General features: G+C 43.1%; 1 protein-coding gene and 1 long non-coding RNA gene across 2 annotated transcripts in view; one reads left to right on the forward strand and one right to left on the reverse strand.

Annotated features, from left to right (window-relative positions):
• Mttp (microsomal triglyceride transfer protein) overlaps positions 1-23615 on the forward strand; it is a 42677-nt gene that overhangs the window by 13867 nt on the left and 5195 nt on the right. The window contains exons 5-15 of the mRNA XM_060392651.1: positions 641-757; positions 1020-1159; positions 1834-1984; positions 2903-3060; positions 4601-4769; positions 5463-5570; positions 10852-11064; positions 12881-13092; positions 14708-14805; positions 14892-15013; positions 16323-16550. Of these exons, the coding sequence (XP_060248634.1) occupies positions 641-757; positions 1020-1159; positions 1834-1984; positions 2903-3060; positions 4601-4769; positions 5463-5570; positions 10852-11064; positions 12881-13092; positions 14708-14805; positions 14892-15013; positions 16323-16550 (1716 nt within the window). The remainder of the gene's footprint in view (positions 1-640; positions 758-1019; positions 1160-1833; positions 1985-2902; positions 3061-4600; positions 4770-5462; positions 5571-10851; positions 11065-12880; positions 13093-14707; positions 14806-14891; positions 15014-16322; positions 16551-23615) is intronic.
• On the reverse strand, positions 14899-16327 carry LOC132656880 (uncharacterized). The gene is made up of 2 exons (XR_009594663.1): positions 16081-16327; positions 14899-15949 (listed from the first exon to the last, which is right to left on the reverse strand). It is a non-coding gene; the product is annotated as an uncharacterized LOC132656880 (long non-coding RNA).

The raw sequence follows: 23615 nt of genomic DNA on the forward strand, positions 1-23615 counted from the left end.
CTGTTGGTATGCAGAATCACTGCTCAACCCAAGTCCCCTGACTCAGTGAGGAAAGAGAAATGACTTAGAGAACTCAGGGGATCTCAGTTATCACTCTTGAGTCAAGCTGGACACCAGTTTTCCTGGTCTTAACTCACCCTGCCCATGAGAAAATGTGATGGCAGGGTTAGGCCAACGGAATGTGGCTAGCTTGCTAAAATAGCAGCAGGCATGGTGCTGGCTCCAGGCCTAAGGGGAAGGCTCAGAGGAGCCAAACAGAGTCTATTTTGGGATGTTTTTGTCTAAACTCAAATTCTTATATGAATGAAAATGAATGTAGTTAATCCCGTGAGTTTCAAGAATTACAAATTTCAAAAATTTCCTCACTTAAAAATCACACATACCATCTTTATACAGCCTTTAAAAACATTCCACGATTCTTGGGACAACTGAAAAGGAGTTTTAAGACTTAACCAAAGACAGTGAGAATCAGCATCCTGTAAGAGCCTTCAAATGGTTCTGTCTTTTTTTTTTTGTCATCCTGGGGTTGGGTGGGGTTCTTAATGGCATAACAGGAAACCTAGGGTTCAAGCACCTTTCCATGAGAATGCAGATGGCCCACATGGCACCCCAAGCATTATGATCTTGCTTTCTGTTCCAGGTAGACATCTCTGGGGATTGCAAAGTGACCTACCAGGCTCAGCACGACAAAGTGGTCAAAATTAAGGCCCTGGATACATGCAAAATCGAGAGATCTGGATTTACAACGGCAAATCAGGTATGCCTACCGGATAAGGACATTTTGTAGCAATTTCAAATAACAGAAAAGGCAGCAAAGCGGCAACATTTGTTATTTTTAGTTTAGCTTGTATTTTCACACAGGCCAAAACAGCAGACATTTAAATGTGTGGTGGCTGTGTGTGGGTGATGGGTGATGGTGTAAAAGAGGCACTCTCCCGCAAACTGATAGACAGCCGCTATTTGATTCAATTACATGATTTCAGGATAATCTACTTTCTACTTCCTGTTTACTTGCACAGGTGCTGGGCGTCAGTTCAAAAGCCACATCTGTCACCACCTACAAGATAGAGGACAGCTTTGTCACAGCTGTGTTTGCAGAAGAGACGAGGACTTTCTCCTTGAACTTCCTACAAACCATCGCAGGAAAAATGGTGTCGAAGTAAGACAATGCTTCAAGTCTTGTTTTCCTTCAAAATATTGCTAGAGTCAACCTTTTCTTTTATACATTAGTGTATCTGACTTGTAAATAGGTGTGTGTGTGTCGCGCACAGACCTTCTTCATTTAGACTGAAATCCTTGTGAGCATCAGGTACAACTTGTTCATCTTTCACACACACTGGAGGACCCCTAGGAGGTACTAGTTTCAGGATTGCCTGTATTTTGATGACAGGGAGACAACATTCTAGGAGAGTATGTCAGAAAAGAAACCACCACTAAGACCAACTCTTGGAACATGAGCTTTGCTGACTGACTTGGTTAACAGGCGACACGTATTTGCCTTGAACGTGACCCTCAGGAAGCTGGTCTGAACTCAAGAGGGCTAGCATCCCATGTCTTGCTCGGCATCCAGGCAGTTTTTCTTCCTTGTATTGTCTGGCATGATATTTTGAAAATCTAGACTCAAACTTCTAAACCTTTGAATAAAATAGCACCAGAAAATGCATAATGTTGGGGTTTAAGGTATCCCTCGAAGGGCCGCAGCTTGAGGGTAAATGGACCGGAGGATGTTAGTTGGTTTTGTGCTTTCTGAAAGAATTGAAACTTTAGTATCCTTTTCTCTCTCACACACACACCAGTTCTTAAAGTGTGCTGTTCCGGTTTGGTGTTGCACAGGCAGAAACTGGAGCTGAAGACGACTGAAGCAGGCCCAAGGCTGATACCTGGGAAGCAAGTTGCTGGAGTAATTAAAGCGGTTGATTCGAAGTACACGGCCGTTCCTATTGTGGGACGTGATCTCCAGCGCGCCTGTAAAGGCTGCCCCTCTGTAAGTGCGCAAGCGCCACACTAGCTAGCTAGATTGGAATCGCTCACTCTCTTTCTCTTTCTTTTCCTCTCTCTCTTTCTTTCTGTCTTCGTTCATTCCTTCCTTTTTTTCTTCTCTCTCTTTCTTTCCTCCTCCCTCCCTTTCTTCTTTCCTTCCTTTCTTTCTCTCCACAGCAAACGTATCTACTAATTCTGTAAAGGGATCAGCCATTCTCAAACAGACAGCATGGTGATTTACCACAGAGTTAACGGTCACCGGTACAATTTAGCACTCTATACAATGAGTTCTGAAAATAAAAGTACTGAAGGAGGGAAGCGAAGTTATTTGGCTTGTTTCAAAGCTGAAAGGTGCCACTGATTAGAATTATTCTTATTTTCAAAACCATTGTACAATAACCGTAGTGTGTGAGAATACTGCCCTTTTCTCAATACTACCCATTAGCATAGATCCAAGCTCTTAGATCCCAGCAACAGCATGGTATTGGATTTCACACAAGCAATACCATAAGGAGAGCAGGGAGCTCGGACTGTTTGAAAATGTGATTTGCAGTGAGGTTCAAGTAAGTCAGAAAACAGATCTCTCTTCGCCCTTCCCAAATACCACATCCCCTGCTGTTGGTGAAAATTCTGCACACTTCCACTGGTGTTTTCCAAGCCTGGCCTCGGGTGCAGTTATCACAACCCAGTCATAGGTGGACCTACACATCCAAACATCAGTTGGCTATTGTCTTAGGTCCTGCACAAGCAGAGGGTGATGGTACTGAAGAGCCAAGGCCCCCAGGGGAAGCAGGCTGCCCTACTTGATTCTAGCTTCACAAAGTGTATGCGATGAGCATCTCTGCATCTCTGTGGAGAGCAGCAGCTTTGGTAAACTGGGAGCTCTGGATTAAGACAATGGCACCTGTGGCTGTGTTCGCAGCTGGCGGAGCACTGGCAGTCTATCAGAAAGCACCTGGAGCCTGACAACCTGTCCAAAGCCGAGGCTGTCCGGAGCTTCCTGGCCTTCATTCAGCACCTCAGGACTTCCAGAAGAGAAGAGATCCTCCAGATCCTGAAGGCGGAGAAGAAAGACGTCCTGTAAGCCACACTGTTGCTCAGGGCCATCTATCTGCCAGGCAGAGAGTTTCACACTGTTACTGTCTTTTAATTTTCTTAAAAGATTTACTTATTAATTATGCATGCAGTCTTCTGTCAGCATGTAGGCCTGCAGGCCAGAAGAGTGCACCATATCTCATTATAGATGGTTGTGAGTCACCATGTAGTTGCTGGGAATTGAACTCAGGACCTTTGGAACATCAGCCAGTGTTCTTAACCTCTGAGCCATCTCTCCAGGCCCCTCTTTTAATTATTTTTAGATAGGTTTGCTTTATGTGTACAAATGCTTTGCTGCATATCTTCTGTCTTTGGAGGTCAAAAGAGGATATTGGATCCCCTGGAACTGGAGTCACAGGTGGTTGTGAGCTGCTACATGGGTGCTGGAATAGAACTAGGTTCTTCTGCAAGAGCAGCAGTGCCCTAAACCACGAGCAATCTCTCTTATTAAGTGAGAAGGACTCCTTTCCAGTCTCCTGTCCTACCTCCATACCGGTGGCTCTTCTGGCCTGCATTTTCTGTCTAACAGCTGTGCCACAGGTCAGAAATGCAATGCTCACTGGGCCTGAAATGCAGTAGCAAGTTTTCACACTGATTCTCATACTATTATTTTGTGTCCATGAGTCTAAATTAGTACAGGCTTGGGTTTATCATGCCCTGGGATGAGGGTTGCTTCCCTCTGTGAAACTGTATTCTAAAGCTATTAATTGATTTTGTCTGTTTGGTGTATTTTGAGACAAGGTTTTACTCTGTAGCCCAAGCTATCCTGAAACTTACTATGTAGCCCGGGCTGGCCTTGAACCTGGGTTGATCCTCCTGCCTCAGCCTCCTTCCTGCTGAGATAACAGGAGTGAGACAACTGTGAGCATGGTATTTAGATACATATGTTCATTAGCATGAAAATGCAGTTAAAAATTTTATCATACCCAGACTCAACGAACCAATGATGTTTTTCATGACTAGTTTTTAACTAGAATCTTTCCATGGAAGACAATAACATATTTGTTGTGGATAAAATAGAACTACCATGATGTCTTTTTTATTTTTCAAGGGAAAAAAATTCTACCTTACATATGAATTTAAAATAGTTATCATCATTTTCTATCAATAATGTACTTTAATTAAACTAGGCATTTGAAAAAATTATTTGAGAAGTGTTTATGTTTGCAAAGCTTATTAGACAAAAGTGTTGAAATTTGGACTTTATAGTTTATGTATTAATTAGGAAATATTTTCAGCATAGTTTATGATTTTATTTATCTAATTGTAACTTAAAGATCTTCAAATTGTATTTTTGGGGCTAGTATAGAGTAATAATTTAAACGTTCTAAGAAAAAGAAAGAGAATTAAGGAATCATTTAAGTAGAATGAAGAGGTATTTTGAGAATATTCATATTTTTTGTTTAAAGGAAAAATGTACTTCTTCAGGAAGTTCAAGTTACTGAGTAGCTATGGGCGGCAGAGATCTGGAGTAATGTCCTGAGCGCTATAAGCACTGATGCCTGAGGTGACGCTTGTTTTACAGACCTCAGCTTGTGGATGCCGTCACCTCTGCTCAGACTCCAGATGCATTGGAAGCCATCCTAGACTTTTTAGATTTCAAAAGCGACAGCAGTATCATTCTCCAGGAGAGGTTCCTGTATGCCTGTGGATTCGCCTCCCACCCCGATGAGGAACTCCTTCGTGCCCTCCTTGTAAGTAGGGGACACTGGGAAAATAGTGAAAGTAGTGAAAACAAAAACCTTTTAAATGTTAAGCAGGTGTTAAAAGTGGATCCAACCAGAGGGAGAGCCCTCCTAGCGTTCACATGTGGGGGTAGGGGGTGGGGGAGGCGGGCTGCTGGCTTCTATTCTACATATTAATCACCAACAGCTCAGCAAACCTTCTCACTGAGGTTCTTTGCAAACCTAGTGACCAGCACAACCTATACTTTCTGACAACCTAGAGATTACAGGCTCCTATTTTATCATGTGACAAAGGACAAAACATCAGAGCGGAGAGTCTATACGATGCTTCAATAAGCAGATAAAATTACTTTGACTTAAAAAATCTTCTTGCTGTTTCTACATACACTTTGATGTCCCTGCTTCATATAAAGAATATCACAGACTTTTTGGGGGGATCCTAGACTAACCTGAATAATCAAATCCCTGAACCCTGAAGGGTTCACAGACTGAGAGCAAGATCATCTGGGATTGGGCATTCTAGTAATCCTTGATGCAAAACCAGACAACACGTTTCTAGGTGCCTCACGAACAAAATTCTGAGTTGGTTGTCTAGAAATGTAAAATAATTTCCCCAGATGTTGACTATTTTACTCACTGGAAAGTGTCCCTTTGGAATGAGGAAGTGTCCTGATGACTTATTTGATCCCTGTTTGTCCACAGAGTAAGTTCAAAGGTTCCTTCGCAAGCAACGACATCAGGGAGTCAGTTATGATCATCATTGGAGCCCTTGTCCGGAAGCTGTGTCAGAACGAAGGCTGCAAGCTCAAAGTAAGTGCCAGAGTCTCATGTCTGCTGCTGCCTGGACCCCCAAGGGGTATGCCATGTCGCCTACACTCCCCACCTCTCAACTCCGCTTGTCTTTTTTGCCTAGCCATCGTTCCCATCTCACACACTTTACAGTTTAGCTTAGCTTTCTTGTTTATTTCTGTCTCTCGCTGGAATGTAAGCTCCACACAGTGATGAATCTTTGCTTTTCAATGCCCGTTGCTTAAATGATGCCCACCGCATAGACTGTGGTCAACAAACACTCTACAGAGCAGATCACCCATCAGTCTTCCTCCTAACACAAGTTTGCTGAGAGTCCTCCATTTATGCACTCACGCATATTTTGCCTTTGTCTTTATTTGTCTTTGACAAATTATGCACCTATATGTATGTATACACATATGCATACATATGAATGAATGTGTTCGTGAGGTAAATGTGATCCTTGATACATGAATGCATTGTGCAATCATCAAATTGGGTGATTAGCATATCCATAACCTCCAAAACATATTGTCTCCTTAGAATAAAGAGATTTAAAATGTATTCAAGGAATTTTGAAATACAACAATACAGTATTATTAACTGTAGTTGCTATGCTGTATGGCCTCATGTTTCACTGGAGCTGTGTGACCAGCATCTCTCCACTTCCAGTCTATCCTCCTCTGCCTTGCACCTCCAGGGTATTAGGTTCTCTGTGCCTGGCCTATTTCACTTAGCACGATGTCCTCCGGATCTATCCATTTAACAAGCGATAGAATTTCTTCCTTTTTAAAGACTGAATCACATTCCACTGTGTGTGCATACCAAATTCACAGCCATCGTGAATAGAAGTATAGTGAGCACGGTCGTGTAGCTGTTTCTTCATCATACTGACTGAATTTTCTGTGGGCAAATTCTCAGATGTGGCTGCTGTATAATGGGTAGTCCCATTTTTCCAAAGCAACTGCACCATATGATTTCCAAATAGTATCTTCTAGTCTCTCTGCTGTCTCTACTCTTCAACCCTTTGCTGCGCAGGTCTTTAATCTGAGGCACTTCCTTTAGTCTATTTTTGCTCTCTTTCCCTCCATGTCTTGGGGGCCTCTGTGAGGAATCTGTTTCCTTCTAGATATTTTGCAGTTTCAGGTCTCAACTTTAAATAACTTGATTGATTTGAGCTCTTTCTTGCAGAGGAGTTAGGAAAGGGTCCACCTTCATTCTTTTGTATGGGAATGTACATATTCCCATAGCCATTATTGAAGACACTATCTTTACCCCATTGTATGTTCTTGACATTTTTCTTTAAAAGCCTTTGGCCATTGCTGTGTGGGCTTATTTATCCCAGGCTGATTCCATGGGCTGTTGTTACTATAAATTTGTGCCAACAACATGCCATTTTTATGACTGCAGCTTGGTACTGTATTTTAAAATGGGATGCCTCCAGCTTTGATCTTTTTGCTCAGTTGTTTTGGCAATTCAGTATCTTTTTTTATTCTGTACAGATTTTAAAACTTTTTTTTTTTTTAGTTCTCTGAAGATATCTGGTATGTTTATGTGGATTGCATTGAATCTGCAGGTGACTTTGGATCACATATACATTTAACAATATTGATTCTTCCAACCCATAACCATGGGATATCATTTTACCTATTAGTGCTGTTTCCACTTGTTTCCATCACTATTTTCTCGTGTCCAGTACGCAGTGTCTCATGTCCTGGAGTATACTCTAAGTATTTTTGATGCTATTCTAAAAAGATCTGTTTTATTAACCTCCTTTTCAGATAGTACATCGTTAATGTCTGGAAATACTACTGATTTTGTTGGTTGACATTGTGTCCTGCAACTTGACCAAACTTATTTATCAGCTCCAATAGTGAGATAGTGGGGTCTGTAGACTTTCCTATGTCTAAAGTTATCTGGCAACGAAACAAGTGAGCTCACGTATTTCTTTTCCTCTTCAATAGCTTTTATTTCTATCTTCTGGCTAATCGTTCCGGCTAGGACTTCCACAGCGACGGTGAATAGCGGTGCCCACTAAGCGTTCTTTTCTTGCTCCTGGTCCTGGAGACACCCTCAGCTTTTCAGTGTGCAGTGTGTTCGTGAATTATGAGTTCATCACCTATGGGATGGTCATGAGCGACATTCCTTCTGCACCCAGTTTGTTGGGAGTTATCAGAATAGACAGCAGCATTTCGTCTGATGTCTCTTCTACACGGCCATATAGCTGCTCAGATGGTCAGCTACATTTGTTCATTTGCATTTGCAAAACCCTGACTGCATTCGTCACAGGGATAAATCTCATTCAACCGTGCAGAATGTGTATGTTGGTATTCTAGTGTACTCTTGCCGAGTTAAAAGGATTTATTGATTTCATGTGTATGAGTGCTTTGCCTGCATGTATGTAATTACATTGCATTTGTTTCTGGTGCCTGTGAATGGCAGGAGAAACCCCGGAGCCGGAGCTACCAGTGGTTGTCAGCTGAGGACCAAACCATGTTCCTCTGGAAGAGCATCGAGTGCTTTTCACTGCCGACCCATCCCTCTTTCTCCCCGATGCTGTTCTTTGTTGAGAAGTTTCAGGTCTATGTTCAGCAGGGAAATTTGTTCCTAGTCTTCTGTTAGGGTCTTTGGCTCTGCTGTGGGCTGTCTCCCTAAGCTGTGTAGTCTGTGTGCCCCATACTCCTCACAGCTGACTCTGAGGACTTTTGTGTTTGCCTTATCAGCGATAACTTCTCATCTTTCAGTTCTCATTTTGCCTACTTGAGTCTTTTATCTTTTTTTCTTATTTTAGCACAAGGTCTGTTAATTTTGATTATGTTTTTTAAAAACTCACAATTTCGTTTTCATTGATTTTTTTAAATTATTTTCTACTTCATTTATTTCTGGTTTTTGTTATTTTCTTCCTTATGCTAATTTTGAGTTTAGTTTGTACCTAAAAGTTATTTGAAATATAATATGCTACTTATTGGAGACACTTTTTGATGTCAGTAATTACTGCTATAAGCTGTGTTTTTAGGGCTGTCTTTACAGCAACCATAAAGTATGCTGTGTTTCCTTTTTTATTAACCTAAGATGTATTTAAAATTCTTTGACCCAAGTTGTTCAGGGGAATATTATTTAATCTCCACACATTTGTCACGTTTTCTGCATTTCTCTCTGTTACTTGATTTCTAGTTTTACATAATTGTGGCTGAAAAATATTAGATATGGTTTCAGCCTTCTTAAATTGTTAAAAAGCAGTGTGCCAGATGTAGTGTTGCTTTTAATCTCAGCGCTGGGAGGCAGAGGGACACTGATCTCTGAGAGCGCAAGGACAGCCTGCTCCGTATAGTGAGCTCCAGGCCAGCCAAGGCTACATAGTGAGACCCTGTCTCAAAAATGGCCCCAAACAACAACAGCAAAACCCCCAAAGTTATAGTGTAGCCTAATAGATGATGTAGTCTGCACATTTTTTTTGTCTACTTTGTAGGTATTGAGTGTGATGTTCAGCACATGACTTGGATCCATTGTGCCCCAAGGGGAGTTCAAGTCAGGTGTTTCCTCACTGACTTTGTCTAAATGGCCTGTAAAGTCCTATCTGTTTCTTGGGTTGCAGTCTTTCTTCTTTCAGATTTCTAACTGGCCCTTTTATGTGTGAAGATGTTCTGTTACTTGGGTGTGTATGTGTCTATAGTTCTGACTGTAAGGGGTTCGATGACCAAACCCTCTGCACAATCGAATGATCTTCTTTCTATCTTTTGATTGATATGTATAGAATAATTCTTGTCCTTAGAAGTTATGGAACTCTACAACTTCCTCCCTGACTGGAACCTTTTCTGTGATGGGTGCAACCTTCAAGTGTGAGTTTTGTTGATATGAATTTACATGCTGCTGGTCCCCTAGAATTTTGCGTCACATTTGCTTAAAGCTTTTTGCTTGCCTGAGCAGCCTATCAAATCTCTCATCTGTTCCATTAAACAAACAAACAAACAAACAAACTTTATTTGTAAGCATAATTAATATGGAAACCCCAAGTGGGTTCAGTCTAGTAATATCTATTAAAAAGCCTGTTTTTCTATTCTACAAGATAAAAATGCTGAATATATACAGACTCTTTTCTCCCCATAATGATTTTGAGCTAGCAGTCAGCTAATAATTTTCTACAGAAAGACATCACTGTGTCATATTTTTCTTCTAAATATTTGTTATTAAAAACAATATGGAGCCAGGAGGTGGTGGCACACACCTTTAATCCCAGAACTTGGGAGGCAGAGGCAGACAGATCTATGACTTCAAGGCCAGCCTGGGCTGCAAAGCAAGTCCAGGACATCCATGATTATTATACATAGAAACCTTGGCTGGAAAGACCAGCCAACCCAACAAACAAGCAAAAGCCCAACATGGAGGATCATTCTTGAGACCAAATGGTCCCACAGAGAGCAGGCTACAGATAAAATTCATTGTAAGCATGCAACAAAGGACTATTAAAACAAGGATATTGAAAATGACTATCAGTTTTGAATTTAGTATTACATCTAAGACATCTGAGAATGACAAATCCCTACATTTCCAGTTTCAATAATTACTAAACAGCTGATTTATTTGATCCATTTCTGTGTTAAATATTGTGTCTGAAGACAAACCCCACACATAAAAGAGCCAGTCATCATTATTTAGTGAACACTGAATTTACTAGGCATGATGCCAATCCTTTAATATAAAGATGCGTAGGATATCACACCACTCTCAAAGAGTTCCTTGTCTGTTTATCAAATACAAAGATACCAGCATATGTGGATTCTCTAATGAGGCCTGGGTTGAAAATAGCATGTGCAATGATGATGTAGTCAGCACGGCACGCCATTTGCCCACCAGTCACATTATATTGAAGACAACAAATAATCTAGAGATTACTCAAGTAAGCAGGACACTTGGACAAGCAAATACTGTCTTATTTTATCTGAGGATCCCAAGCACCCATGATCATGGTATCACCAGGAAGTCCAGAAGGCAATTCCTACAGATGCTGTAGTATTAAATGGGAATATGGAACCACAGTTGCCTTTTGTGTGAGCCGCTGAGGAAACGCTCTCCACATAGAACACCGAGCTTCATCTGGAATTACCCTTCTGCATTCAGAGCGTGTTAAAGACTAAATGCCCTATTAACTGTGCTCTGCCTTTCCAGAACACAGAAGCACACATTTGAGAAGGCTCAGTGCCTTCGTAAATTTTACTTGACAGCCAAAGCAAGTCAATGTCGATGTTGCTTTCTTGTCTGAGTGTTGCAGTTGGACATTTGTCTGAGGTGTGTGGTGTTTTAGGCAGTGGTTGAAGCTAAGAAGCTGATCCTGGGAGGACTTGAAAAACCAGAGAAAAAAGAGGATACCAAAATGTACCTGCTGGCCCTGAAAAATGCCCTGCTACCTGAGGGCATCCCTCTGCTTCTGAAGTACGCTGAGTCTGGAGAAGGGCCCATCAGCCACCTGGCTACCACGGTTCTCCAGAGATATGACGTCTCCTTCATCACAGATGAGGTAAAAATTAACAGAAGGAGGGAGAAAAAAAACATTTCTGGTAAAACAATGCTATCTACACTCAAACAACTCTGCTTTGGTTGGGCTTTTACTCAGAACAGTCAAGCTCTCTTGCTTAGAAATAATTCTAAGTTGTATTGGAGGCTAATTCCAATCAGCCTCACATTTTGAACAGGTATAACCTATATCCCAAAACATATATATATATATATATATATATATATATTAAATCACATTTTCTTATTTTAAGAAACAAATTCTAGTAGCTGGCCAGGTAGCTCAGCTGGCTAAAATGTGGTGCTAAGAAACAAATTCTTTAGAAATATCTTTACTTTTGTACATTTCAAAACGTTGGTCACGTTTTCTGCTGGTTGACGTATGTGACTTCACCTGCTCACGTATCATGTCCTGGAAGTCACCTACATTATGATTTGGTTAAAGCAGAGAGTGTTTCAAATGTGATCTTTCTGTGAGGGTGTTTGCCACTTGGGATGATCTCTGCACTTTGCAGCCTAGTGTCCTCCTACCCCTTTTTGTAAGAAGGTAGTTGGCTATGAAGCATGAGATGGAGGGTTTTGAGAAAGACCAACCCAGCTATAAATTCTCAGTGGTCTTTTCTCAGTTGTCTATTCTTGGGTGGGTTATTTAACTCCTACAAGTCTGAGAGCAAAGGCAAGATGTGATGAGGTAGGAAAAGACAAGAGGCAAGGAGAACTAAGAAAATGGCACAGTACATGTAGACTTGAGATTCAAGACTGGTGTAATCCCTTCCAGAAACCAACTCTTGAAGGGAAATAGTGTAGTCCCATGAAACCTGTATTCTTTCCTCCCGAGGGCAAGGCTTCCATGGCCTGATTTTCTTCCACTATACCCCACCTCTCAAGGGTTCTGCCATCTTAACACCACCATACTGATGACCACATGCAAACCTCTGCGGGGGACACACTCAGACCAGAGATTGGTGCAGAATGTTGATCTGGGGGAGTTGTGCATGTGCTGGGGTTGAGGAAATTTGGAAATTCTACTTCTGCTATAAACATAAAACTACTATTAGAGACTGGCCTCATTAATTTTTAAAGAGAGAGAAAGAAAGAGAGAGAGGGGGGGGGGGAGAGAGAGAGAGAGAGAGAGAGAGAGAGAGAGAGAGAGAGAGAAAAGGAATCTAAGGTACTTTACTCTAAGAAAATACCAGTTCACACTACCTTCCCCCCTCCAGGTCCCCCATTGTCACAGCAACAGACTCAGGGGTTTATTGGATAATACCATGCACTGTTGTAATAACACGTGAACCATAAAACCTTGATCAAAACCTTCATCGACTGTTTACTACTCACGCTGCGTCTAACAGGGGTTAGGCAATATGCAGCTATGTGGTGATAGCAGTCACGAAAGAGATGCAGAAGTCATGCCAGCTGGTGACTGCCTCTGCCTAAAAGCCGTTTACATCAGTTGTGTTTATGGTCCAGTAGCTAGCCTCATCACGTGGCATTCACCTAATTTGCAAAGAAATCTAGCAAATGTAATAACAGGCGTATCTGAATAAGCACTTGCTATTCTCACTACAATGTCAATTTTAAAATTATTACATTAATTTATTGAGTGTGTGTGTGTGTGTGTGTGTGTGTGTACCATGGCATACATTAAAAGTTGAGAGGACAACCTTTTGAAGTCAGCCCTCTCCTTCCACCACGGGAGTCCAGAGGGTGGAACTCACACGTTATCAGGCTTGGCCACAGAAGTGGTGACCCATCTCACCGTCCCCACAGTATCAATTTTAAAACTCCATGGGTTGCTAAGATTAAGAATCTTCCAACAGGTAAAGAAGACCTTGAACAGGATATACCACCAGAATCGAAAGGTTCACGAGAAGACCGTGCGCACCACTGCAGCCGCTGTTCTCCTAAAGAACAACCCGTCCTACATGGACGCGAAGAACATCCTGCTGTCTATCGGGGAACTTCCCAAGGAGATGAGTAAATACATGCTGACCGTGGTGCAGGACATCCTGCGGTTTGAGATGCCAGCCAGGTACGATGGGCTCCACAGGCCTCTTCCTAGGCAAGCCTATTTGCGTGTTGATGCCCACACGTAGCTAATAATCACGACTTGCTCATCAAACACGTACTATTACACAAGCCCAATGAGTGTCCAATTTCCCCAGTGAAACTTTTTAGGGAGTTAACTGAGACAGCTTCCCTTTCAAGGATCGTGATTTGGAACTCTGGGTAGGGCTCTTTCTCTGGGTATCGGCTCCGTATGGAAACGTGTATCGCCAAATGTTAGCAAAGTTCTAAAGCCTCAGTGCATTTTCAACAGGACTATTTTTGTAAGTAGCACAATGAGAGGAAGCAAGCTCTCAACAAATGCTCTTTCGTCTTAACTTTCTAAATGCAAGGGCTCTTTTTGAAGACTCTTCTCACAGCTCCCCTGAAATTGCTGCTCAAGTTGCAAATCTTAGTCGCAGCCCGCAGTTGAGGGAGCGCCGTACCAGCTGGCTTCACTGTGCTCTGTCACTCTTGCTAGACTCACTTCATCCCACCGTGCCGCCTTTCAAAGTCACTCTGATCATCACTCATTCTTCAGGGCATCTCCACCCAAGCTCCGGCTCACGGGAATCAGAGAGGGATGTGCGTCTCCTCTGAGATGCATGAGGAGCACTCCCCGCAGGGAGGATCCAATGTTGGCTTTCAGTTACAGAAAAGGGAAGCAGGACTGGGGTTTGGTGGGAGTAAAAGGACACGAAAATGAAAAGAAGAGGGCCGAGAAAGAAGAAGCAGAAGGGAGAAGGGACAATAAGTAGGGTTAGAACAGAGGGAAAAGCAGGACAGTTAGAAGGGAGGTGAGGGAGCAGAAAAGAACCCAGGCCTTTCTGGACTGTGTGGATCAGTTTCTTCTGTCTCTTGTTTGTCATGGGAGACTTCTCGGAAGAGGCCTCAGGCGTGGTTGGTGCCTCTGCTTTGTGAACCTAGCAATTGGGGACAGGAAAGAGGAGGTAGTAGGGCAGACAGAAGCCTGAGACATGGAAAGAAAGTCATTATAAACATTTACATCAGAGTCTCAGAATCCAAACCCTTAAAGCTGGATGGGATTTTACTGTCCACCTTGCTTGGTATGTATCTCTTTCCAGTGTAGGGGTGGCTTTTTTGTTTATTTTGCTTTGTTTTTGTTTGTTTATTGTTGTTTTTCCATCCTGGCAAGTGGCACCAGGCTCGACTTGACTCTCCTGTATCATCTGTCAATGGTGATTTTAGAAGGCAGAAAAAGAGTAAAGAAAATGTATGGAGCCTCCTGTTTGACACAGCTTCCTTAAATGTATATACTATTTTAACAGTACAACTGTGATGGCTCAAAGGGTATGCATTTTCAGCTCCAAAGGTGTCCACCAGGCAGCTGAAGGCATCTCATAGCTGGCCATCCTTCCTCTCTGCCCTTTCCACACCAAACTAAATTCCAGATATTTGAGGACCAAAGGGAATGCCCCTCATCTGACCACTGATGCCCAGCTAGCACTTCCTTCAGCCTTGGAGTGTCGTGAGGAAAATGTAGCCTCCTCTTTTTAACACTGAGGGTTTGACTGCATTCCCGACTTGATGTGGGAAACGGACATTGCTGTGGGTGAGACGTCTTCTCCTCTGTGTTGCAGCAAGACTATCCGTCGCGTTCTCAAAGAGATGGCCGCTCACAATTACGACCGCTTTTCCAAGAGTGGCTCCTCCTCCGCCTACACTGGCTACATAGACCGTAGGTGATCCCCAAAGAGCGCTCCCTCCCGCCCGTGTCGTTAGCATTGCCGGAACTGCTGAGTCCTATGGTTGTTTCGCCTTTAGGTAGCCCCCATGCGGCTTCCACATACAGCCTGGACATTCTCTACTCCGGTTCCGGCATCCTGAGGAGAAGCAACCTGAACATCTTCCAGTACATCGGAAAGGCCGAGCTTCATGGTAGTCAGGTACCGCGTGTCCCGTGAGGTATTACTGGGAAACAAATAAACCAAACAAACAAACACTGCTGGTCTGAGATAAAATGACATACACTGAGAGGAGCTTTGCAGGATGCGTTTGCAAGCGAATGGTGGTTTCTGCCAAGAAGTTTCAAATCTAAAATCGAAACCAGATTACTTTGGTTTGCTTCACTTCCCAGATGTTCTGCTTGTAACTCTAAACAAGCACACATTTACAGAATTGAAGTGGTGACGGAATTTGCTAGTTAAGCTTTCATTCGCAGATACGTTCCTTAGGTATTCCTTAGGTCTTCCTAAGTATTTAACTTTATGCTGTGTTTGCCTCCTCACTTATCTCCACAGTGACTGATTCCCCTTACAAGAAAAATCATAATATAATGTACAGCTCTTAGGGAATTAGTTTATTTTTTTCTCCAATACTGCTAGCAGAGAAAAGAACTAAGGATTAGCAGTTGAGAACTGGTTGAATTTTTGCCCAAAATTAAACGTTGATTTATCTTTATTATGAAGCATACAATCATTTTAGTTTTAGGAATATTAGATTGTAACCTCTAATTGAAGTTATCCAAGCTTCAAAAATGATCCATTGCTCTGGAAACTTGAGTGTTCATCAATGTGAAACGACCACAGCCTTCATAGCACCACGGTCAGAATCCCATACCTTCCATGCCATGGCACTGCCATCTGCTTTCTGATATGCACACAGAAATGCAAAACACACAGTGCCGAGAGCCTGGCTAAGCACGATGGAAAATACCCAAAATGCCTTACCTGCTTGTCATCGGGGTGCGAGCCCTCCCATGGTGCAGCCTCATTTTCATAGTGACATGCAGGCATGTTGATGTCCCCCTCAGAGTAGCAGATTGGGTGGCAGTACTTACGTCCGTCCATCTCCTGTCAGAGGCCCACAGAGATGGCGGGTCCCTTGTAGGAGACAGCGTGGGGAGATTAAGTGTCACAGGTGATACCGTCCAACAGAAGGCCTTCCAACTTTGCGTCACATGGCAGGGGTTCAAGCCCGGGTTCTGCCCCATGCTAACTAAGAGAACACTCACCTATCTCCGCCTCCTCTCCTAAATGGGTGAAATCTTCCATACAGCTAAGGGTAGTTATGAAGATTATATGAAGAAAACCAATCTCCATTATGTTAGGCACAGAGGCTTAGTTTCCATTTTTGCCTAAGAAGATATTTGAGAGTTGGGTCCTGAAAACGTTCTGTCTGTGGCTGAGGGCTCTCATGGACTCAAGGAGCAGGAAGGGAATTGCAGTCACCAACCTTGTGTCCTCTCCTCCCTAGGTGGTCATTGAAGCGCAAGGGCTGGAAGGCTTGATTGCAGCCACTCCTGACGAAGGAGAGGAGAACCTCGACTCTTACGCTGGCATGTCAGCCATCCTGTTTGATGTGCAGCTCAGACCTGTCACATTTTTCAATGGATACAGTGACTTGATGTCCAAAATGCTGTCAGCGTCTGGAGACCCTATCAGTGTGGTGAAAGGGCTTATTCTGCTAATAGACCATTCTCAGGTAACTCTCCACCTCTCTTAGCCTGCAAGTATTTACTGAGTCCCATCCCACTGGTGTGTGTGTGCGTACATGTTTGTGCACAGTAAGCACATCATTACATGATCCGATTTATGTGGAAGCCAGAGGCCAGCCCCGGAAATCTTCCTCAATTGCTTTCCAGCTTATTTATTGGGACTGTCTCTCTCTCTCTCTCTCTCTCTCTCTCTCTCTCTCTCTCTCTGATTCTGAAGCATGCTCAATTAAGCTACCACAGCCAGACTCCCATCGCTGCCACCCAACACTGGAATTACAGGCATGCACTACTATGCCTTGATTTTGCACGAGTGATGGGGACTGAAATCAGGTCTCACGAGGCAAACAGTTCTCCCAGCGGAGTCTCTCCCAGCCCACCACACACATTTTTAACATGTCTAGAGGAATACAAGCTAAAGCTCTGTGGCCCTGGAGCTCACGCTCTGTGCATTTAGTTCTCTTGCTACTGTGGCCCTTTCTCCTGTGCTATAGATAAGCAGCCTTTGCTTTCCCGGTTATTGGTTGCTTAGAAGAGCATGCCTGAGTTGCAACAGAGCAGAGTCGGCATTATGTGCATTCTTGGTTTTTGTTTTTGTTTTTGTTTTTCACTCTGGGGCTTGCCTATCTATCCTGAATGCAGGAGCTGAGCTATCTGCCCTTGTTAGTGATGACAGTGATTTGAAAATCAGTGTGGCACATCATTTTGATGATGCCAAACTAGTGAAGGCCTGAGCCATTGCTGACCCCAACCCATGTGTCAGGTTCATGGGTTTTTAGGGAAGCTTGCTCGTTTATAGAGAACATAAGCACTTTCTTTCCTTCTTTCTTTCTTTCTTTCTTTCTTTCTTTCTTTCTTTCTTTCTTTCTTTCTTTCTTCTTTCTTTCTTCCTTCCTTCCTTCCTTCCTTCCTTCCTTCCTTCCTTCCTTCCTTCCTTCTTTCTTTCTGTCTGTCTTTCTTTTTGACCTTGTTCTTCAGGATATTTTTTCAGTGCTCCATGGCTCTAAGTCTTACAATAGTTCTTATGTGGAAGAGATTCAGTGACTAAGATACTGTGGTATTCAGATAACTTGCCCAATTGGATTTTCTGAGGGTTCACATAAACAGCCCTAGAGATTGAGGCACATTTGGTGCCTATGTTCTTTTTCTTTAATGTTTTGGTGCATGTCTTAGCACAATGATTTTAAAAATGGAACATTACAAAGTAGCATCTTATGAGGCCTTGGTATGTACTCTAACTCATATGTATTGGACTGAAGCGCTATACGAGATTTAATTTAAAATGTATGCATTGTGGGACTGGCTTCCTTGGTGGTGTGGTGACAGCATCCGTGAGAGCCTGAGTCGGAGGTCAGCTTTTACTGCTTCCTTGGTGTGATCTTGGGAAGTAAGCTACTGAATAGCGTCAAGCCATGGCTTCCCACTGCAAAGTGAGGCAGCCACAATCGACCTGAAGACTTTAGCAGCTCTATTGTTTTCCACCAATAATTTAAGAATTCTGGCTTGTTTGTTTGTTTTGTTTTGGTTATGAAGCATGGGTTTTAAGAGCCGAGGAAATCTTAGATACGGCATTTTGTTGAAGTTCACCTCAGCCAGCGATGGTTGTGCACTCTTTTAATCCCAATACTCAGAGTGGAGGCAGCTGGATCTCTGAGTTTGAGGTCAGCCTGGTCTACAAAGTGAGTCCAGGACAGCCAGGGCTATACAGAGAAACCCTGTCACAAAAAACAAAACAAAACAAACAAACAAAAAACCCAACCCAAACCAAAAAACATATCACCCCAAAACACCAATGACTGTAATTAAATGTTATTAGTCTCTTTCTTTATATCTCCTTATATAAGTTCAAGGTAGTCATAGATCGTAAAAGCATTTGATAGTTTGACTTTTATGGTGCAATAAGTATTTGGAAGTAGACAGTCCAGGGTTAACACAGAAATCCTCAGGGACCAGAACCTATGCACTTCAGCTCAGCCTGCCTAACTGTGACTTTGTAACTTTCTTTTTCTTTCTTTCTTTCTTTCTTTCTTTCTTTCTTTCTTTCTTTCTTTCTTTCTTTCTTTTCTTTCTTTCTTTTTTTTTTTTTTTTTTGAGACAAGGTCTTATTGTGTAATATTGGCTGGCTTGGATAATCACTGTGTAGAACAGGCCGGCCCCAACCTCACAGAAATCTGCCTGCCTTTGCCTTCCAAGCGCTGGGACTAAGGGCATGAGCAATCGTGCCCAGCTTTACTATGACTTGTAATCTCACACCTGTCACTTTGTGACTACGTGACAGGCACTTCCCTTCCAGCACAGCACCCATCCCCCACCCCTCCAAAGAAGGAAAAAGGAAAGGATAAAGAGCTGGTTGCCCTTTCAGAAGTCACTGTCCCATAGCTATCTCTAGCTGCAAGGGAAGCAGGATCTTGCAGCTTTGCACTGTATATATGTCTTAGTTAAATTTTCTATTGCTGTGAAAAGTCACCATAAACCATAAACACGACAAGTCTTCTAAAGGAAGACTTATCTGGGGCTTATAGTTTCAGAGGTTTAGTCCATTATTATCCTGGTGAAAAGCATGGCAAAACGTAGGCAGACCTAGTGCTGAGAGTTCTACATCTTGATCCGACCTTCAAGTAGCAGGAAATGACAGTGACACACGTCCTTCAACAATGCTATGCCTAATAGTGACACTCCCTATGAGCCTATGGGGGCCATTTTCTTCCAAAGTACCAAAGTGTAGGTGCACTTTGAAGAAAAGCATGTTTCTCTTCCTGTGAATGGAGAGAAGGAGAAAAACCAGAGGTTCCCTCACACTTTCCAACCCTCAAGTCTTACATAAATAAACACTCAGTGCTGGCAAACCTGTAGAGAGCAGAGGGTGAATATTTCTGGCCAAAAGGTCTTGATACACCTATGTAGCCCCGTGATTACAGAGTGAAAACAGCCATAGCAGTATGTTAAATGAGTAGAGCTGTGTTCCAATGAAAGTTTGTTTACAAAAACAGCCAGTGGAACAGAGTTTCCTGCAGGCCATAGTCTGTTAGTCCCCGAATTAAATATCCTTACATAGTTTTTCTGCTCATCAAGATAGGGCACCCTGGGCACAGTGTGGTAGATGAGAGACTGCCCCTTCACCACTAAACATACCCAGTGTCATTGTGTATCAGGCTGAAGAATTTGACAGATCTGGGGTTATTTCATAAATAAGCTGCCGAGGCCCAGGACTCTGAAAAACACTCCAGCAATGCTATCCTAGCTTCAGAAGCACACACCACTCCAGGTCAAGTGCTGACATTGAAGGAAATATTGGCAGCTGGCGGCCTGTCACAGCCACCAGGACAGATCGAATTATTCAGTGCTCTCTCTGTGTGTGTGTGTGTGTGTGTGTGTGTGTGTGTGAACCTGTCTGTCTCTGCCTCTCTGTCTATCTGTCTTTGGATTACATACCTGAAAAAGAAGAGCTTTCTTAGCCAGGAAGTAATGCGTTTTCTTAAATAGAAGAAAATGAGGAGCTGTCAAAATGTCAGGGTCTATTCTATAAGAAACAATTTTCATGTCATCATTAAAGAGCAAAGGGATCACATCAACCAGACAACCAGAGCTACAAAGTGCTGGCACCTTTTTTTCTCTAGCCCATAGACAAAGCATTAAATAAATGTATTCTGGGCCAACTGAGGCCTTAAGTTTATGCTCTGTCTTCTTTGCAGTATTCCTCAGAACAGACTTTCTTACAGACTATGAGATAAAGAGTTGTGACTATGTGACAGTAGTTGATAACAGCTAAGAAGCCCCAACCTTAGCCACAGAGTGTGTAGTTCTTCTGGCTCTAAGTGCAGGCTCGGAGCCATAGCATTCCTATCAGTGAAGAAATGTAATGCTTCTGATGTAGACCAGCAGGAAGTTCAAACCTGTATGTCCAAAGCACGCATGAGGCTTTGGACACACAGGTGCTCAAAATTTGCTAGTTCCACTCGCTCCAGTCTCTTAAAGAACTAGGACCACTGCGCTGTATGGTGTGGTCCCTTTTACAGAGATGGGGGTGGGGTAGAGGTGGGCAGGTTGTTTTGTCTTCATAAATAGATCCAGTAGAACTCCTTGTGGCTACAAACAAGAGTTCTTCCCTGGTCCCTCTGCAGGGAAGAAAAGGAATAATTTGAGAAAGACAATGTGGTTTTTTTGTTGTTGTTTTGTTTTTGTTTTCCAAACCACTTGCAGTAGTCATGGCCTTCTCACACAAGGCCTCTTGTCCGTTAACTGTGAGGTGCTCTTCTCTATGGCTTGGGTGCTTTGACAGCCAGCTCATATATGGCCAATGGGAAGGTCGAGAGCTCCATCATAGGGTCCTGCTGGGGTAGATGGATTAACAAGACTACATACGTCAAATGAAGAAAACAAGATTATCTGAAGAAAGGAGTATTCCTGAGGCAGGACGCAATCGGAGTTACTTGGCAACAGGTGTGGGCGTGGTGGGCAGCAGACCTCTGATGTCTCCTGGTTTTTCAAAGGTTTAACTACACATTTGGGCATGGCTGTTGTGCATTCTACAGGAGAGGTTGTGTTTCTTTCCATTGGTTAAAGGCATGGCATAGCCCCTATATCCTATGGCAACCACATTTGTGTCCAACAGTAAATATAGCTTTAAGCATCCTAAAGGTTGTCGCTTCATGTGTCCCAACCCTGCCATTGAGCACTCGCTACTCCTTACAGGAGTGTCCTTCAGAATGAAAGCATTTTTGTATCAAGGTCAAACTTTCTCAGTCTACTTGAGTGTAAACCATTTCTCTGAGGTTTCCTGCCATGTTTGATTTGCTGGTTTGTTTGAAATCCAGAGAGAACGGCACAGTCCTACCTAAAAGGTGCAATCATGGCGTTTGGGCTTGGCGAAAGCACGGCTTTTCTGGTCTGCTTATGGCAGCTACACAAAGAACTTAGTCATGCTCTTAGCTGCCAGGAACTCTTAACCTCTTTGGAGGGGTACCAACATAAAGGGTACAGACCTAGATTCCCGGAAACATTATCATATTCAGAGCTTCCCCAGACCACCTGATCTCAGTCTAGCACAAAACCTCCTCAGCTAGCGTCACCCCACTTCATGAACACAGAAAGTGTGAGGGTTAAAGTCTGCATACAGGCAGACCACACAAAGCAGTTGTTTTGTGGCAGTAAGAAAGCCATCCAGGAGGGGCTTTCTTTTTTAAATGGTCACTGTGCTTTGGGGAAATACTGTTGAATTTGTGCTTGGCTTGGCCATTGTCTGAATGTCATTTCAAACGTCAAATGGGTGGTTGAAGCCTAGTTAAATTGCCTTCCCTTGACCTAGGGCAGTTCCTGGAACTTGAATCCTGCACTGGGAATTATCATCCCTTTTCTTTTTGGTGGAAGATGTAGTTGTCTGTGTTTGTCCCAGCATTCAACTAGCAAAGTGCTTAAGGACTTGAAGAGATCATTTTGTCCAAACTTTGTGTTTGTCAGGCCCAGCAAGAGCCTAAATATAAGAAGGTATGAAGAGAACTCAAGAAACTAATCATCCGTCGATGCAAAATCACAAGAGGTTCATCTTGACCATTTCGCAATGGGGTCACCCCTGCTGGTCAGCTAGGAGTGGCACCGGGAGACAAAGACCTTAGGTTTTTAAAAGACAAGGCGAGTTAGTCTGATGGGGAAAGGATAGGAGCTCCACAAGGACCAAATATATCTGGGCACAGGGTCTTTTCTGAGACTGACATTCAACCAAGGACCATGTATGGATATAACCTAGAACCTCCACTCAGATGTAGCCTGTGGTAGCTCAGTAACCAATTGGTTTCCCAAAGTGAGGGGAACAGGGACTATTTCTAACAGGAACTCAATGACTGGCTCTTTGGTCTCCCCACCCCCGAAGGGAGGAACAGTCCTGTTAGGCCACAGAGGAGGGCTTTGCAGCCAGTCCTGAAGATACCTGATAAAACAGGATCAGATGAATGGGGAGGAGGTCCCCCCCTCAGTGGACTTGGAAAGGGGCACGGTGGAGATGAGGGAGGGAGGGAGGGACTGGGAGGGAATGAGGGATCGGGACACGGCTGGGATACAGAGTTAATAAAATGTAACTGATAAAAAAAAAATAAAAAGAATAAAAAAAAAATAAAAATAAAAGACAAGGCGAGGGGAATTCTAGGGGTTGCCTTCTTGGCAATTCATGATTGGATGAGGTATTTAACTTTTAAAATAATTGGTTGGTTCTGGGCACCCTTAGGTCCGGTCAGCCCTGTCATAAATATCTGATCTTCAAGTCAGTTTGGAATTTCTTGCCATATGAGATATAGCCACAGTTAAAGGTGGGAAAGTGATTAACTCATCCCGTGTCTGTTCTGAGGAGTGGGGGTTACAGGCTTTGGATCAAAGGTCAGGAGAAGGATTGGGGCCATTTGGCCCAGTTTCCAAACAAAGCTCATCTCACAGGCGCCAGCCGGTGATTTTCTCTTCATTTAGTGGAGATCTCTGCTTGTTCTTTTCCTTATCTCTGCCCTCACAGATGGCTAATGTCAGGAACTTTTACATTCCTTGGCTCTCTGGAGAAGCACTAAGAGGCTTTAATTAACATGGGCCTAAAACTTGCAAATATAAGTTATAAGGCAATTAAAGAAACATAGATTACAAAGTTGGTCTGATTCTTTCATGTTCCCAAAAAAAGCCACAGCTGGGTTTCTGATGGAAATACCTTCATCTTCTTGTTCCAGAGGTTCTCAAATTCAGTTGTTTCAGAATCACAGGAAGGCATAGTAGAAGCAGGTTGCTGGGCCCCACCCACAGGGTTTCTAAATCAGTAGGTGTGGGGGACTGGAGAAATTGTGTTTGAAACTGTTCCCAGAGAGTGCGGACTCTCTGCCTAAAGCCACACATTGAAAATGAATGACCCCACCACCACCAAAGGGAGGCAAGGATCAAAGAAAAAGAGCCTTTTCAACTGATACTCCATTCCCTATTTTAACTGCCTTATTTAGCAAATTGGCAATGCCTTCTTTTGGTGACCAAGTTGAGGATAGCATATTCCTAAGCCTTCTTCACTGGGGGTATATTGTGAGAGCAGACCA

This window comes from Meriones unguiculatus, chromosome 10, assembly GCF_030254825.1.
Source record: "Meriones unguiculatus strain TT.TT164.6M chromosome 10, Bangor_MerUng_6.1, whole genome shotgun sequence".
NCBI lineage: Eukaryota > Metazoa > Chordata > Mammalia > Rodentia > Muridae > Meriones > Meriones unguiculatus.